Source organism: Linepithema humile, chromosome 1, assembly GCF_040581485.1.
Source record: "Linepithema humile isolate Giens D197 chromosome 1, Lhum_UNIL_v1.0, whole genome shotgun sequence".
NCBI classification, from domain to species: Eukaryota; Metazoa; Arthropoda; class Insecta; order Hymenoptera; family Formicidae; genus Linepithema; species Linepithema humile.
In genome coordinates, this window is record NC_090128.1 from 15,666,941 (window position 1) to 15,684,997 (window position 18,057).

General features: G+C 36.8%; 1 protein-coding gene across 3 annotated transcripts in view; it reads left to right on the forward strand.

Moving 5' to 3' along the window:
• The window catches only part of brp (bruchpilot), a 73,003-nt gene that overhangs the window by 45,413 nt on the left and 9,533 nt on the right, over window positions 1-18,057 (forward strand). Inside the window, exons 6-10 of one of the 3 annotated variants that reach the window (XM_067347434.1) lie at window positions 4,884-4,958; window positions 10,847-11,014; window positions 12,613-12,780; window positions 15,899-16,162; window positions 16,487-16,873. In XM_067347434.1, the coding sequence (XP_067203535.1) occupies window positions 4,884-4,958; window positions 10,847-11,014; window positions 12,613-12,780; window positions 15,899-16,162; window positions 16,487-16,873 (1,062 nt within the window). Of the gene's footprint in view, window positions 1-4,883; window positions 4,959-7,858; window positions 7,871-10,846; window positions 11,015-12,612; window positions 12,781-15,898; window positions 16,163-16,486; window positions 16,874-18,057 lie in introns of all 3 variants that reach the window. The other 2 variants (XM_067347435.1, XM_012370208.2) reach the window with 2 other exon arrangements.

Genomic DNA, 18,057 nt, shown 5'->3' on the forward strand with positions numbered 1-18,057 from the left:
GGTGACAGAAGGTCGAAGAGAAGGGCGTACATAGGCGTACGTAGGATGACTTCTCTGTTGAGGGGAAAGAAAGTCGAAGAGAGATAGCGCCGACGATGATCACAAGAGCAGGTCGTCGAGATGGCGACTTTCGCGCGCGAGGATCCTTCGATTCTCTTCATCTTCTTCTTTAAAAACGTCGCATATTGCGCACGTATGAAGCGAAAGTCCGTGAGAACTAAAACAACAACGCGGTCGATAAAAATGATTAATCTCGGACTTCGCGTCACAACATCCTACATTAGAAGCTGCATTTTGTAAAATTAAATTTTTAATGTTTGTACTATTATGAATTTTTTTACGTATTCTTTGTTCTTTTGGTATCCAAATATTGGTTGACATTTTTACAACAATTATTTGAACAAAACTTTGAGGTAATCGAATCTTTGGCAAATGGCTTATTCGATATTCTATACATTTGCATATTTCAGGAATGAAATGGGCCGCTTAAATTTATGTATCAAAATATTTAAAAGCACTGTGACTATTTATGGCAACTTGAAACCCAGATGTGTCTTTCATTAAATGTACTAAATATTACAGTTTTACGAAAAAGTTCTATTATTAAAACTAATTATCTCAATTTCAAGCAAAATCTTCAAAAATAAATATTTGGTACTAACACTTTTTTCTTGGCTTTTCCTTATAAATTTTTATAAATTTACAAATTATATTTGTGCGAATTATCGTATGGGACGAAAAATAAGAAGAAAAATTAAATTTTGTTCAAAAAAAAAGTAAAAGAAAATATTGAGGATCAGGATTATGCACAGCGATGTAATAAGCGATGGAAACGTCTTTTGTGAAATTGATAATAACAGAACAAGTTATGTTATTTTCAAAATCTAATTAATAGCATTAAGCCGAATACAGTACTAAGCCGAATACTTACATATAGTAGCTGAATTGTAGAAGGTGAAACGGTGACGCGCAAACTTTTAGTCGTAAATAGAATCTTTAGCCGTAAATAGACATCATTTAGGTAGATTCTATCGCACGAATGTGTTCCATAAATAAAGTAGTGCCGCTCGCTAGTACACGTCGCTCTCGAGTGCGCAAACTCAAAAGACGTCTAGTGTATGTTAATTTAAACGAATAAACTTGCGAACTTCGGATTCGAACTTTGCAAATTGCGTTCCGCTCGACACGAGCGAGTTGACACGTGCAAGTTGTTATCTGGAGGTGAGCGAAAATGTTTCGTCGCGAGCGATCGGCCTAGCGTTGATACCGAGCGTAAATTATTCCTCCCCGATTATGCGTTATCTCGCTAACTTTCCCGTCTTCCTTCCTAGACGAGCTTTAGCGCGGATTAGAATTAACGTAAATAATGTCACCAGTAAGTATATTCAGTGTAGGTGTCGACCCTCGGAACGGACGTTGTTTTACTTCTCACCGACTCTCGTCAAGACGTGTGATAACATTTTAACGCGTACCTGTTTTCTTTACCTCTCGATATCTTTTTCTCGTCACGCGACATTCCAAAACGCAGAGTTCTCTATTTTTTGACTCAATTGTTCTTATTGTTAGACGTCATAGGTTTACAAGATGATGAGATAGATGATAGCTATGTGTGAATGCAGGACATTGAGCGGAACATCTCGCGATGAAAATGCGCGCGCATTTATCGGGGAAACAGTATCTCGATAGGAATGAAACAATTGTAATTTTAACAGTAGTAATAGAAACTGTCGTATTTATTTCCAGATTTATTTCTAGAGAAAAAGATAGAGCTAAAATGTGAAATATAATATAGAAATCCTGAAATCAAATTCACATAAATACGTTACTTAATATTATATAAAATTTCGTATTTTACAAGTTTTTAAATCACAGTTTCCAAACTTTCACAAACCAATAGAGCTCAATTCAACATATCTATCAATAAACGCACAATATTTATGTAGATTTTTTACAACAAATTTACAATTTCGTTTAATGTAAATTGCAGAACGTTGAAACTAAACACCAGTAATTCGCTGAAAACGGTCAAATAGCTTTGCTGATGAAACAGCAATCCGATAAACGTGCGTGTAATGTCTGAGGTTTCCATTGCCGCGAGCTTTGTTTCGTCCGCGTACACGCGATCATTTCCAACGCGAGGAATTCCTAGACTGCACCCTGACGTACACAGACATTCATACATCGCTCGAAGAATCCTTTTGTGTGTGTTTACGCGTGATAAGCCTTCGAACGATCTTTGATCTTCCGTTAACTTCCAGTAATGGCTTTTCAGAGGGCAAAAGAGGAAGCAGTGGGCAAGCTGCACACTTCCGCGTTACAATTTGTGGATTAAGTGGAGTAGGACCAATGTAGTCAGACATCCAATGAATGCTCTCGAATACTAAGATGTCAGGCAATATCCAGATATTTTTTTGTTGGCATTTTTAATGTTTTTTACTAAAGTAACATTGAAACAACATTAGTCTTTGCTCACGTTATTCTTTGAAAAGTTTTAATCTCGAAAAATAACACACACTCAAAGATATTACAAATGTATTTAATTTATTTTGCATAATATTAATTTTTACTAAATGCTCCGAATTTTTTTTTACGTAAGCAGCGTATGTTTGATGGTATATAAAGTATTTTAAATAATGTTGGTATAAAATTTTTTGTTCAATAGCAGATAACAATCGCATTATAATAAATGTTTGAAAATCTGGATATTACAAAATATTTAGATATTCATAAATGTTCAAGAATATCCATTGGATAAAACGGATCGCGAAGTTTTTTCGATGAATCCAACGAATATCTTGGACATTTCTTGTATATCCAAATATTCGGAGAACTAATTATTTTAGATATCCAAGAATATATCCGCTGGATGCCAGTATTGTACTGGAAGCGTCGTCGAAAAGGCGGGGAAACAAGAGGAAGATTTGGTGCGAGGATTTCAGATGTGATCCCGCAAAGAGAAAGTCAACAAGACAGTCATATATATTTCGATAGCTTCTATTGTACGAGGACACTGTTGAATCCTGAAATGTATATTATATGAATGTTAATGTTGTTTGCGGTTGCGCGACGAGAAATCGAAGATGATGAAAAGAGAGATTGCCGGAGAGAAAAATTACTCAAATGACGCAGAAAGATATATAAATCTACATATATATATATATATATATATATATATATATATATATATATACACATATATATACACATACGTCTATGGAAAAAAAAATATATATATGCATATACGAATATAATGTGAAGATGCGTGTGCGTGTACGATGCGTGTGTAGGTAAGGAAAGAAAAAAAAGTATATTTGAAGCTTTCACCGGTATATTTTCGTAGCTCACAGCGATTTAACCCTGCACCCCTTTTCCTCACCAACCTTTCTCCACTCGCCACATGTGGGTAGCTCAATGTGTACAAGCTATACCCAGCTATAACGCAAACGCATCAATCGAGATGAATTTCTAGTGCAGATAGTTCTCGATGTTCTCATTTTGTTCCAAACATATCACACTCAAAATGCTCCTAGTGATCTTTTCGCTTGCCCGAGGCGGGCAGCCAAGGCTGCGCACGCGTGTGTTCCAAGGTTGTGACAATCCTTATTTTTCTACTGTATACTCTAGAGCGTAAGACATTACGTCGTTGGATTGTAACGCAAAGATCCGACGATCGACATCCGCACTTGTGCGGGAACGAGAACACCTGTGCTCGACTAATTAACGCGATTAATCGAATTCGAACTGCAACGATCAACTGCAGTGATCAATCCGGGTATACTTTAACTGATCCGCTCTTTATCATCAACCCCTTTTCGCCCATTGGCACCTCCCCCCTCTCTCTAAAATACACCCTTTCCCTCTATTATTCCGTCTCAAGGATGAAACTACGACACAACCGGGATTCGGGATGATGGTCTCGAAGGAGACCGAGTCCTCCATCCCGACAATCCGGACATTCCCTTGGCGACGTTCCCAACGATCTCATTTGTGCGAAAGACAAACGCTGTCTCGTGGACGACGACGATTTCACACGCTCGCAAGGTCAGCTTCATATTTAGAGCTTAAACAAAAACGATCCTCATCTGACTATGCATCTCCCGAGCGGGAGACAAGCGAGAGATACTCTCGCGATAATGAGACCGACACTATATTAATGATAAAACTGTTACATAACTATGCTGATGATGCTGATAATAATAATTGTGATGAAGAAAAAAAACGAAAGGAGGCGAGTTTGTGTTTTCGCGCGTTGCCAACCTTACGTTTTCCGCTAATTTCCCGCGATACCGCGGAGCTGATCCTCCTTAAGATCCTAGCAGACTCAAGACCCTGGTGGATACTACAAGGACTCTGGATCTCGCATAAAGGAGAAACAAGATTGATTTTTTTGTTTTTTTTTGTTTTTTAGCCACACATCGCAACGACCCATCCATCGCAGCTCGTTTCATTCCAGACTGATTTCATTTAAACTTCACAAAAAATAATACGATTGGTATTATATTTAACTCTCTTGCAACAACAGCAGTTTAGTCAAAATTTACAAAAAAACAATTCGATTACATTTAACCCTCTTGCAGCAACCGTATTTTTTTTCTAAGAAAAATTTGCATTATATATTTAAATATGTTTGTTTCTAGATTATCAAATATATTTTAAATTTACTTTAAAATATATAATAAATTTAAACGAAATTACGTGATTTGTATCCTAAATAAGAACCAATCTATTGTTAGCAGTGTGACATCCCAAAATTACAGTTTAGAAATTGATTGCTTTGGCAAAGGCTTTGCGAACATTTTCTTGCCTTATATTCGCCTCGGGCAAAGAAATTGAAAATAAATTCGTAAAAAAGTTAAATGGTGGATGTGAATTTGTTTGCGCAGGTCGACTACTCGCAGATGAGGCGACTGTATTTTGCATTCCAAACGCAAAAATCCCAGCATACGAGTCGAATATTGGTAAACCACTTTCGTCGAGAATTATATTTTTTGTGATAATTTTAACGATATCATCCAAGCAATCAAATCATCGTTAATGAAGTTGTTGGATATTCGAAAACAAAATATCAGACATTTACATTATTTTCAATTTTTTCAACCAATCTGGAGTACAACAATAATTACACACAAGAACATAATTATTATTTTTTATATTAAGATATCATATCATAACAATCATAAAATCGCAAAATAAGAGAAAGAAAGAAAAAAAAGAAATTACATTTCTCATGCTTTTTCACAGCTCACATCATTCGTAGGTATTCTTTACGTCCTTTCTTTCCTGTAACTTTCCTCTTTCAACGGAATTTTCTGTATATGAATTTTCCATTTATGATAAAAGGACGCACCGGTCCACATGCATCGATACTTGCCATGCGACATAAAAATGATCAATTAAGTGCCAAAATCATTGCGCCACGCATTCCATATATTCTGTGCCTCATCTCGTCATCTTCGTATCATAAAAGAAACTGAGAATCAGCTATAATCTTCGTTTATAGTAATCGATTTGTTTTACGCCAACATTACATGATTCATCGATAATTTCATTAGCTTTGTATCACTAGATTGCTAGATCTATCATTAGATTGAGATTGTTGATCTTCGAGTCGTCACGGAATCATTCTCTCTAATGATCGGGTTGGTGCTCATCTTTTCGCAATTGTAGGACGCGTGGAAAACATACGCGAATCATCGCACGAAATAGATCGATCAATAGTTTTCATGATGATCATTATCATTATCTCTTCGAGTCGTGCAATTCGCATGGAAATTTAGGTTTAGCATGTTGCATGCGTCGTTAGGAGTTTACGTGGTTGTAGTGTACGTCATCGCAACAGCCACTCATTATTGTTCATATCGTCATCGTCATCATCTCTATCATCAATACTTGGCGAGCTGCTCGTCGAGACTCCTTTCGTCAATCAAATCACAAATTAATTTTCTCGATTCATCTTGATTGTAAATTATTATTAAAATTTCTATAGTTATGTATTACTGAAATGTTTTAACAGTATATTATTAAAGTCTTATTAACTAAAAACCAATCACAATCAATTTATTTTGCTTTATTGTACGATTGTACGAAAGGACTGATCGCGAGAAATGATCGCAAGCTCGCTCATCCAGCATCGCTTTTATCGAACGTCTAAGCTCTCCCGGCGAGATCGCGTCGTCGAGATTCCCTCTTCATCTATTTGCTTGCGGTGTTGTGATCATTTCGATCGTTAAGGATCATCGTCGATTGCGCGAGTATCGAAGGTGGTCGCGCGAGATCTGCGCAAAGCTCTGTGACGCGAATATTCACGGAACGATCGCGCGTTTCGCTACGCGAATCGCTCGCAAGTATCGCTCATCGGCAAGTATATAAAAGCCCACCTTCATCGTTTCGTAACCCTCTTTTACGCTGTCTCATTTATCTTCCTTTCTTCCCCGTCCGTAGAAGACCTTGATGTCGTAATTAGAGACGCATGGCCTCGTTATCAACCTCCTTCGACCCATCGCCGTCCTCACTCTTGAGGTGCTGTTATGCATGCTGCACGCGCGCGCAGAAAGTGCATCTATCATGTAGCTCCGCCGTCCCGTTTGGCGAATAAGACGCACGCGTAAGAAGCGCGCGTAAGACATGCGTGGACGTCGAGATGACGATCATCGTCTACGAAGGTCCACGGACGTCGGATTACCTGTCGGGAGAGCCCATTAATTCGGCCCGTCCATCAGAGACGCAGAGGTCAATTTAGTTTGTCTGCGAGTCTTGTCGTTTCGTCAGAAAAGTTTCTTCGACCAGAAAAAAGTTAAACATGTTTCTCAGATATCTGCAGCTTTTCCCTTCTGATTTATGAATTGTGCAATGTTTTCAAGGCCTATCGTCAAGTATTTACGCGCTAGGCAAATTATATCACGTTGATCTGTTGTTGAAAACATGAAAAAATTTTACACCATAATCTGGAATTAAGTAAAAAAGTGTCGTTTCGATTGATCAATGAATATCAATTTTGTCTAATCTAGTTATTTACGTGTCTGGTGTGCATAAACATAGATAGGCCTTGTTGTTGATGACTATTTTCTCATTACTCTGCATTTAATAATGGAGAGAAATATCCTTGTTATCATGAAATAAGAAGGAGCATGATGACGAATTCAGCAGCTCGACTCGTAGATAAACCAAATGCTACCTTTTGCCTGATAGACCTTAAGGTATAATTAGTACTTAAGATAGAGCTAAGCTAGCGATAAGTCAGCAATGGATGGCAACTCCCAATTCCGCAGAACTCTTCCAACAATCGGATAAATTGTAACTCTAAATAATAGTTTCTTACAGCCATCAATGTTTCTAAAATAACAAAATTGGCATTCCAATTAAATCAGAATAAAATCGGTAAAATACAAATTACAACTATTTTGCGCGGATCTTAAAACTTTTAATTTTAACGACAGTTTTGTTGACTAATTCGAAGCTGATTTTTTCCTTTTGTTAATCAAAATAAGGCATCAATATTAATTAAATTTTTTCGTAAAACAAAATCTAGCGTTACGTAAGAAAATCTAACTTTTTACTTAAATACAAATAACCTTAACTTTTTTCAATATTTTAATTATTGATTGAATTATCGAGATATTCGATGAATGTTAAAATGGTGCGACAAAAAATATACGGATTTTCCTAAAAATTCTCTTGAATAAAAAATCGACTCCGTATTCGTCGAAGAATACGTCGTTAAAATTAAATCGGACATTCCGGTACACTTAAAATGCAAAGACATAACGGACGGACATCATCATTCGGAAGAGAGACGGTGGAATTGGGCGGCCTTTGTGGTGAGCGAAGCATTATTAAACGTGGTGCCCCAATATTCTAGCTTTCTGAGGAGGTAAGGAAATTCTTCACCCGCCCCCCAAGAAGCTCTTCCGAGCCACCATCAACCGTCCTCCCCCCCACCCCCCTCCGTTTCCATCTACGTGATTACTGTATTACGTAACGGAGTGTTTCGATGTATACCGTAGTCACTGTACTTGTTACTCTGTACATCTCTCTTTCTATCTCTGTCTCTGTCTCTGTCTTTGTCTCAAACCTTCTCTGTCTTACTATCGGCGTGAATTGTTGACCGACTGTCTCGCAATCATCATTTTCACGCATCTCACGTAAGCAACTACACACCGGTCTTTTAGACAAAATGTCTCGATGTGGCTCCTTAGAGAAAGACCGTCACTCTCCCAGATTCATCATCGTCAATCAAGCATCATCTATCCCGTGTCGGTCGGAAGAGCGAAAGGAATGAAGGACTTTCGTTCACCTCTACCCTCATCATTCGATCGTGTGCGTGAAATGCGTGTATGTGCGCGTGTGTGTGCGGCCTAGTGACACCGTAGATGATCACTTTAGAGATGTTATCATTGTCGAAGTGACGGAGTGCGCACCCTTCATCGCTTCGTCGATGATCTCGAAGACCGACGCGGGGCGATATTGCCGCCGTTGTAGATGCTGTAATAGCTGTTGTCGATCAAATCGAAAACCGACAAAAACGAGCTAACTTGTTAAATTTCTTTTCTGCATTTTGACGCAGATTTCTTGAATATTCTTGTGTTTGAGAAATGTGATAATATAATCTTCTCGTTTTTTGTCTGGCGTTTTGACTGCGTGTAGTATGAGACGCGTGCCCGAGATCCTCTGTCATTGTTACGTCGAGATTAAATATAATTAATTAGGACACGTTTTTGCACCTAGAGTGTTTTACTAACTTCGCGTTTTACTAACTTGCCCGAACTAAAAAAAATTATCTTATTAGACATTTCGCGAAGTGACGTTGAACTCCAAATGGTATTTAACTAAAATTGTAAAATATCTTGAAAGTTTGAAGATATATTATTTCCTGGATAAAAAACTTCTAAAAAATAAAATTTACATAGTTATATCGAATTTGAAGTACAGTATTAAATTTTTGAATGAAAAGGTTATAAAGATGTTTATAATGTTTAATATTAATTTCTTTAAGATAAAACTTCAATTTTTTGTCACCAAACGTTTATTGATGATTGTTAAGCCGAAATTACAAAATGTTGCAATTAAATTATCAAGGAGAACCTCGTGGAATCACGATCTCGTTCGCATCGCATTTATTTACGTAGTGACTAGTCAGTAGTGACTGTTAGATATATATTACAATTGTGCTTCGAGGTCGTCGCAATATCTCGCACCGATATATCGCGACGAGCTCCTTCACGCGGTCTGCAGACAACACCAGAGTAGATGAGACGAGTGTGTAGGTACGTACACGATAATAAAAGAGACACATTTACATGACAAGTCCTGAATCTCTATCTTCGAAATTAGTTTCTATGTCATATGTCTCCATCACATCTCGCTGTACACACACACAATACACACACACCAAACACATATACACACACACACACATATATATTTATATACAATATATATATATATAATCCAATATGTATATAAATATATAATTATATATGTGTGTATTACAAAAGCATTGTTTGTAACTTTGTACGTTGGCCTCGATTACGCTGCATGCTTCGTACGAATCCCATCCGAGTACGACGACGATATTTTTTTTCTTTATTTTTTCGTCTCTCAACAATTATAAATAAAAATAATAATTGGGGCTTTTGCTCGGCCACAACTAATGACAAAATTTCATTCCTCTTTATATTGTAGTTTCACCTTGTAGATAGAAAAATAGAAGTTTTAGCTAACTATTAGCACAAATGCGAGAATGAACAATGTTTTAACGTTTAAGCATCCATTAATCGATATCCGAATTTGAGTTCAGAGTTTAAAGAATCGGCTTTTATATTTAAATTTGACCGAAACTGGCTAACACACGTAACTTTTTGTTTGACTTTGTAATTAGAACGCGATCGTAATAGCTCGAACGTTAGTTTCTTTTGTTAAATCGACTAAAGATCGAGAAAGGTACATAAATGACCTAAAAATAGCGGTGGAATCGGAGCGGGGCGACAATGCGATTTGATTTTTAATCTCTGACATGGAAACTTTTTGCAGGATCAAACTTTCCGCGTTACGTCAACGTAATTTTAATTAAAATAATCTCGGTTTTTCTCAACAGTGGCTCGTGTCAAAGTCCAACGGCAATTAAGTAATTCCGGTTACATCCCGCAAAGCTGTTCGCTTGGAAACCAATTTCGCGCATAATTTGGATCAGGAATAATTTGAGATATGTGCTACAACGCAGAAAAATCGATTCTAAAAATTAATTATATACATAATATAAGGATGTAAAAGGAAATATTCTTTATTGAGATTATTCTGAAGTGATCTCAAAAAACAGAAAAACATTTTTTATATACATATATTTTTTATATATTATTTGTACATATCAAAATATTATTTTATTAAACTAAAAATTGAAAAATTTCGAGATTCTTAGAATGTGAGTTTAACAAAATTAAAAAATTGAAAATAAATTTAATTAACAGCAAATGTCGGAATTAATATAATAATTTGAAGCTTAACATCTTTGATTTGACATCTTTAAGTTTTTGTTTTCCATTTCTTATTTTTAAAAGTTTCTAGTTTTTCATCATTAACGATTGAAAATTTTACATTCAAACGAGCTCACCGTGCCATGATAACAGGCGTTACGCGTAAAGAAGTATTTTCGCACATCTTATTTTATGTTTTATAAAATTGTTGTTATCGTCGTCGTACTCGGTTATGGCGGAGAGCCGGCAGGCAGTCCCAACGCCTCCGTTGCTCGTCGCCGTCGTCGTAATGCCGTCTGTTGTCGTCGTCGTCGTCGTCGCCGAGACGGACGGAGCACAGGGACTGATCCTCTCCTGGACGACGAATCTTTTCGCAGCTGGACGAGCTCCGGACGGAGGTACAGCGACGGGACCAGGAGCTGCTGGCAATGTCGGCGAAAATGAAGACGCTTGAAGAGCAACACCAAGACTACCAGAGGCACATCGCCGTACTCAAAGAATCTCTCTGCGCCAAGGAAGAGCATTATAACATGCTACAGGCCGATGTGAGTACCTTTGTGATTATTTTGTTCTATTATAAAACGAGAATTATATGTATATTTTTATAAATCTTGCAATTTGTTCGCAAATTGCAAAGTTATAAAATAGACTTTAAAATATTTTAATAATAATAAAAGAAAATCATTTCTTTAAATATGAAGAAAAATATATTGTATCAAAATTATTTCTTTAATTGATTTAATTAAAATTTTATTTTTGTGAATTTTAATTTGAAAATAAACTTTTTACTGTCTCGTTAGTCATTTTTCAACACATATTTGTCAGCTGCCATCAAAAGCTAAAGAATAGAAACTTCTGCAATAAATAGATTATTTTTCAAAACCTCAAAAGCTTTTAAATACATAAAAATTTACAAGAACAGGAGGTTGCCAAGTATGTTTTCGGTAAACAAGTTTACACTAGTTTTGTTATTTTCTGTTATGTTGATCCGAAACTGGAACGCGACCGAGTCTTAAAATCGATACCAAATTTCTAACCGCATCTCCCAAATTTGGATGTTCAACAAAAGCACGATCTGTTATGTGGGAACGACAACGGTAACTAATATTATTATTCGAAAAACAAAGAATCATTGTTTAAAAAAAAAAAGTTGTATTTATTGATTTAATTTTTTCAGTTTTTACTACTAGCCTTTTTATCTTTAAAGGTTTGTAAAAACCGAAACGAAAGAAAGAGAGAGAGAGAGAGCGCGTGCAAAGAGACCTGAAAAATTTTCTCTTTGAAAAAGTCCCATTAAACAAAACTAGGACGAAGCTTCGAAATCAAATTTGAACAAGGAAATGCTCACTCAACTCACGTAGACTTCATAAATTTTAAAATAGCCATCGATGTGAGAAAAATACTTACTGCAAACTTTGTTCTAACCCAAACTTATCTCTATTTTCAAGTTACAAAAGGAATTCTTGATCTTTAATGTTTTACAAGATGTAACCTTGCGATTGCAAAGTACTTTAAACCGCGAAAAAAAATAAAAACTAATTTTTTTAAGCATAAAGACTTTAGTCTCATATTTTGTGATTTTTGAATATTAATTCAAATTTTATAAAAATTAAACTTAATGAGGAAAACTTACGAATAGTCGTATATGTTTCTGTCTCAATTTTTACGTTTTATTTTTTACGTTTCGAGCACTAAGAAAAATCCTCTTTAGATTAACCTCGCAAGACAAACTCTAAAGAGGAGGAAGAGAATATATTGTTGTTGTTTCCTAAGCCGGAGAGAGACTTTCGAAGGGATTAAGTAATCGGCGACACGTGATTTCGATCAGCTGTTTGACAAATCGGTCCGACAAGTCGGGAGTCGAGTTAAAGCTGCGACAAATCGCGCGTCCGGGTGAGGTCAACGGAGAAAGGCCAATCGGAAAACTGGGTCGAGCTTCTCTCTCTTCTCACCTGTCCTCTCCTCTCCTCTCCTCTCCTCTTTCATCTTCGACGTCGCGTGAATATGCGTCGTACGTATTGCGCGTTGAATATTCCGCATTGGACTCGCCTGAAGATTCCTTCCTTCATAGTCGACTCACCTTTTCAACAATCGAATTCTTTCTCACGATTATTCCGATTAAAAATGTATGCGTGTCCCGCAGGTCGAGGAGATGCGGCAGCGACTCGAAGAGAAGAATCGGATGATCGAGAAGAAGACACAGGCGGCGATGCAGGCGCAACAGGAGCGCAATCGCATAAACACCGAGTTGACCGAGCTGAAAGATCACATGGACATCAAAGATCGCAAGATCAACGTTCTACAGCGCAAGGTAAGTCCTCCCTTTTTTATTTCTCCTGAGTTTTCTCGCTGGAATCGAAGGACGCTTCGTTTACTTACATCGACTTTTATCTATTTTTATCTATTTTCTACATTTTTCACCATTCTTGCCCAGCCTCGTCTCCATACTTTTGTATTCATTGAGAGTCTTTCCGCACGCGAATGACTACCATGCGAGACGCGAAGAATCGCCTCATTACGATTCATAACTCGGAACGGGCGAGTATTATGGTAAAAGATTTGCCGGTACGAAGTAGACAACTTGCGTGAAATGAATTTCCTTATCGCGCGCATGACAGCGTTTAGTCTTCTATCTGAAAAAAGACGTAAGTGCAAAGGCAGACGAGTCCGGCGAGATAAATTTTCTTATCACGTGGAGTCAGTTAACGCTTAGGAAAATATTAACTGCGAGTATACAGGGGCAAATTGCTCCGATAAAATTAATTGTTCGTCGTTTTACGTAAATTATTGCAGAATGAAAAAATGAAATGTAAAGAAGATTTTTATTGTCTCCTCGTTAATTTCTCCTTTATCCGTTATCCTTCCTCAAGTTAGAAGGCTTATCACGCTTGCATTTTTTTATATAATAAGTAATATTTTTATTATCTTACTTTGTTTATTATCTTATTTTTACATGTAAATTAAAGTTAGCGCGCTAAAAACAATAAAAAATGAAATAATAGACTAGTTCATATTATTTTTATCAGCATTAAAAATATTTATCCATTAGAGAGCAACTGCTAAACAGCAAATTTATACATGATATGTGTAGCATAAATGTGACGCGTATCACGGCACATTAATAACCCCATTTGTCTCAATGATCACGGATGTTAAAAATAAAAAGTAAAATAACAAGCAAATTAAAAAATTAATGCATCTCTATTTAAAGCTCATGCATTTTAAAAATAAAAGTTGAGTAGTAGACAATTGGATGAGTAAATAATACATAAATAACTAATAAATGACTAATAACAATTAACTAGTTTTTTACGAATAGAACGAGGTCTATTTTAACGAGTATAAAAATAACTTGGAATGAAAGAGGGTTGAATTAACGAAAGCACATCCCACGCAATTGCCCACATAGTAGAAGAACGGAATGCGCATGAGTACGAGCACGAATTCAATCAATCGTCTCATGAATTGCAGTCGGCTCTTTGAGGAAATTCCGGGAGCTGATCCCACGAGGGATGACGTATGTGACGACACTATGAAACGTAACTTGGTATCGGTATGGATTACGCGCGATGACCGAACTCCTAAGGCGAGGAAATCGTATTCTGTTCGTCGCGAAAAGAATGTTTTACGACACTTCTTATGTTGCGCAGGTGCCGATTTAATTAGAATTTACAACTCTATCTAATAATGCTGAAAATAATTTCTATAAGATAAAAAGAAATATTTTGCGTGAAAAAGAAGGATGAAGGAAAATGGTGTATATCAGAGTCATGTCATTTTAAGAACAAAAAATCGATACTTTTCTATAATTTTCTGTAATAAAATTGTCTGAGAGCTTCCTGCCTACGGCAGTAATTTTGAATTTGCTTTGACAGAGTTTTTGCCTTTGATTACCGCTTCATCAGCTTCGTGAAGGTGACAAAGGTCCTCCTTTCTTCCTCACGTTTGACGAGACAGACGCGAGATCCTTGAATTAGGAGCGCGCACCATGTATTCACACAAAGTACCGAGCATTAATTGTCGGGAGCGGCTGGAAAAAGAGCGAGAGCGCACCATACACTCGACATGCTGATGTATCCTAAACGCGGTGTCGCAACGTCGGAGAAAAAGAGAGAATGCGCATGAGTGTCGAAGGTTCGGCCGTCGATTGGGACGGCAAATGCGGTGTGTGCGCGCGCGCGCACTTGTATGACGTTTTCTTGCAATGTTTTTGCGTTTGCTAGTCGATGTAGAATAGTCGCGGGTGCAAATGCAAACACACTTGTAAAGACGTTGCGTTGCGTCACGACTGCCTTTGCGCCCGCACGACCGTATCCTTACCTTGTTCTTGTCAATTTTTGCACCTTCCTTTATGTTGCGTTTTGTGGACAATAAATTGTATTGTTTGCAAAATTATATTTTCACTTTTTGTTACCGCACTATGATTATTACTCGATATCTGTGTGTAGAGCCTTTCCTCTCATGAACGATAACGAGAGGTAAGATCAGTAGAAGAATAATAAAATAAACTCGTCCTGTTTCTGATTGGTGAGTGCGCTTGTATTCCTATGCGAATACGAAAATTATTATTGTTGTTATTTGCAATTATTTTATTTTACCTTTATTACGTTTATATTAATTTATAAGAAAAAATATGTATTAATTTTTTTATTATTGTATAAAATATTCCAAGTCGTCTTGTTTTAATTCTTTTTACTATTTATCAAATAAGTTATAATACATTATGCTACACTTAATTATGTTATTATATTTTAATGTATATAATTTATGCTGTAATTTATATATATATATATATATATATATATATATTTTAATTGGTTTGATCGTTACCTGTGTTATTATCTACGTATGCTATTTATAGAATTTATTATTTGCTTTGACACGAGAACCGTATTTATTTTTACATTAGCGTGCCTGTCGTGACAATGATGTCCAAGTATGATTATGTGAGTAAAAGAAGAATGAAGGTGCATTGGCAGGTAGGTAATCACGTGACTTTATGTTAATTAACTTTTTATTTAATGGATAATATGAGACCTCATCAGCGATATAATAACTCATTACTAAACACAGCTAATTCACAATTCGCGTGACACAAATTTAATTCCCTAAATGTAAAGCAGTTTTGATGCAATAATTTACCTTTCCACTCCTTTTTTCTCTTTCTTTATATGGAATGTGTTATAATTAAATAAACTGTATCAATATAAACCTGACATTTAACGTGAAGTAAAATTTTCCATAATATTAAAATTTGACCTTACCATAGTTATAAGCTTTAGATTAAATTAAATCCTCTAAATTACCGAATAACAAAAGGTCATTCTTACGAAGGCGAAATTAGCATTTCCATTTGTATTAACAAAACGACTGACAAATAAAACAGCACTCATCATCTTTTGATCTTACGAGTCTGCTGTTGGCTTCAGATCGAGAATTTGGAGGACCTGTTAAAGGAGAAGGATAATCAGGTCGACATGGCCAGGGCCCGGCTGACAGCGATGCAGGCGCATCATTGCAGCAGCGAGGGTGCACTTAGTAGTCTCGAGGAAGCGATCGGAGATAAAGAGAAGCAAATGGCACAATTACGTGAGCAGAGGGACCGAGCCGAGCAAGAGAAGCAGGAGGAAAGGGAGTTACACGAGAGGGAAATCGCCGAGTACAAAATGAAGTTACATACTTTGGAGTCCGAGGTGAGCCCCCCAAGCCTAAACGATTTTCTCCTTTAATTTTGTACATGTGTCATTAATGTAAAGTGAATTGTTGATTCTTTTTATTAGCCAAGTTTCTCCTAAAAATAGACAAAATTGAGATAATGAGACACGTAATAAATAAATAATAAGAAGCCTATCTAATCAACACAAATGGCAATGATAGAATCAATTTTATATCTATTACACATATATTGTGTATTTAATTTATATTACAATAATTATGCAATCTTGAAAAAATAATATTATATAAAAGATTAATTAAAAAAGTGATATTTAAATGATTATCCCATAATTTGCCGTCAGGTGGAGAAGTTGGGCGCGCGTTTGGAGCGAGCGCAGGCGGAGAAGGATCGGTTGGAGGCAAAGCTGGAAAGCTCGCAATCTGAGCTTGGTAAAAGCAAAGCCGAGTTGGACAAGGCCGCGTCCGAGGTTGGACGCAGCGGCGCGGATTGGGAGGCGGCAAAGCAGCGACTAGCTAGATTGGAACTGGAGAATGAGAGGCTGCGACACGACATGGAACGATCGCAGGGATATGGCAGGAGCACACTGAACTCGTCCCAAGAAATGGAACGCGTTCAGGAACGAGCCGACAAAACGGCCGCCGACCTTAGAAGAGCTCAAGCAGAGCTGAGAGTTACACAAGCGGATAACGAGAGGGCGCGTGCCGAAGCCGCGTCTCTCCAAGAAAAAGTAATTATTTTTTATTCTAATAATAATTGCTTTATTGTGTGAGTGTCTTATTGAGATAAAAAAATATTTATGACACAATATTCAAGTTTTGATACTAATTTTTAAAAAATACTGAAAATTTGCATTATTTCTGTGATAAATTCATTAAAAGATTGAAATAAGTATCGGAATTTTTTTTTTTTTTTTTTTTGACGCATAAAATCTGACTTGCCACAATTTGTTAAAAATGTTTCATATTTTTAAAGACCGTGGCTACAATTTATTATATTTTAGCATTATTGATTCACATCAAAAGAGATTAATACGCTGCATTTTAATACGAATTTTTATTTAAAAAGCTATTAAAATATCTTTTGTCCTAAATCGCGAAGGAAACGTTCTCTTTCGGAGCATCGCAATCTCACAGCTGCTTAAAATATCGTTTTCTTTGACATCTTTCTCGCAGGATTGCTATTTATATACCAATTACAGTAGTATCGATTGATCAGCGCAGAAGTAATCTGAACTACTTTACTGGAGCACACGACCTATACATCGTTACTCAGTGGTCTATTAATGGACGACTGAAGGTCCATTTCGGACCACGACTGCAGCAGTTTCATTTTGACGAGCACTTTCCATCAGATCGGATCCGTATCGGTCGCGTATCCTCGCGAACAATCGATTTTAATCGATTCTCATCGTCTAGCTAAAAGTTCCTTCCCTCGTCCTTCTTCTTTATATCGCCCTTGGTTTTCTTCGTCGCTGTGCCACCACCATCCATGCCGGTGCAATAGGATCCAATTTCCAATCACGCCTTCGTCCTGCACCGCGTCTGCACCGGCAGCGGAGTAACGATCCCGTCGCCTAAGTGACTGGAAAATTGCTCACGCGCATTACCATATCGCTTATGGAGAAACACGGTTAAATAGTGTGCTCAAGTTCGCATTTGCTCAGCTTGTCGCTGAGTTTGCCGCATAATTTTTGCGCGTGAAGAAACGAGTTAACAACGAGGGAATAAAGGACTGCAAATGAATAATGCAAATCTTTCTAACACGAAAAATTACGTTAATGTTCGATCTTGTATTACAAATAATTTCTCCATAATTATAGAGTTTACCCTCTAAAAAACGTATACACCGTAAAAAAAGTACTTTGAAGAAATGTTAAAAGTATGCGCAAAACCTTTCTTTTTGTACAAAAAT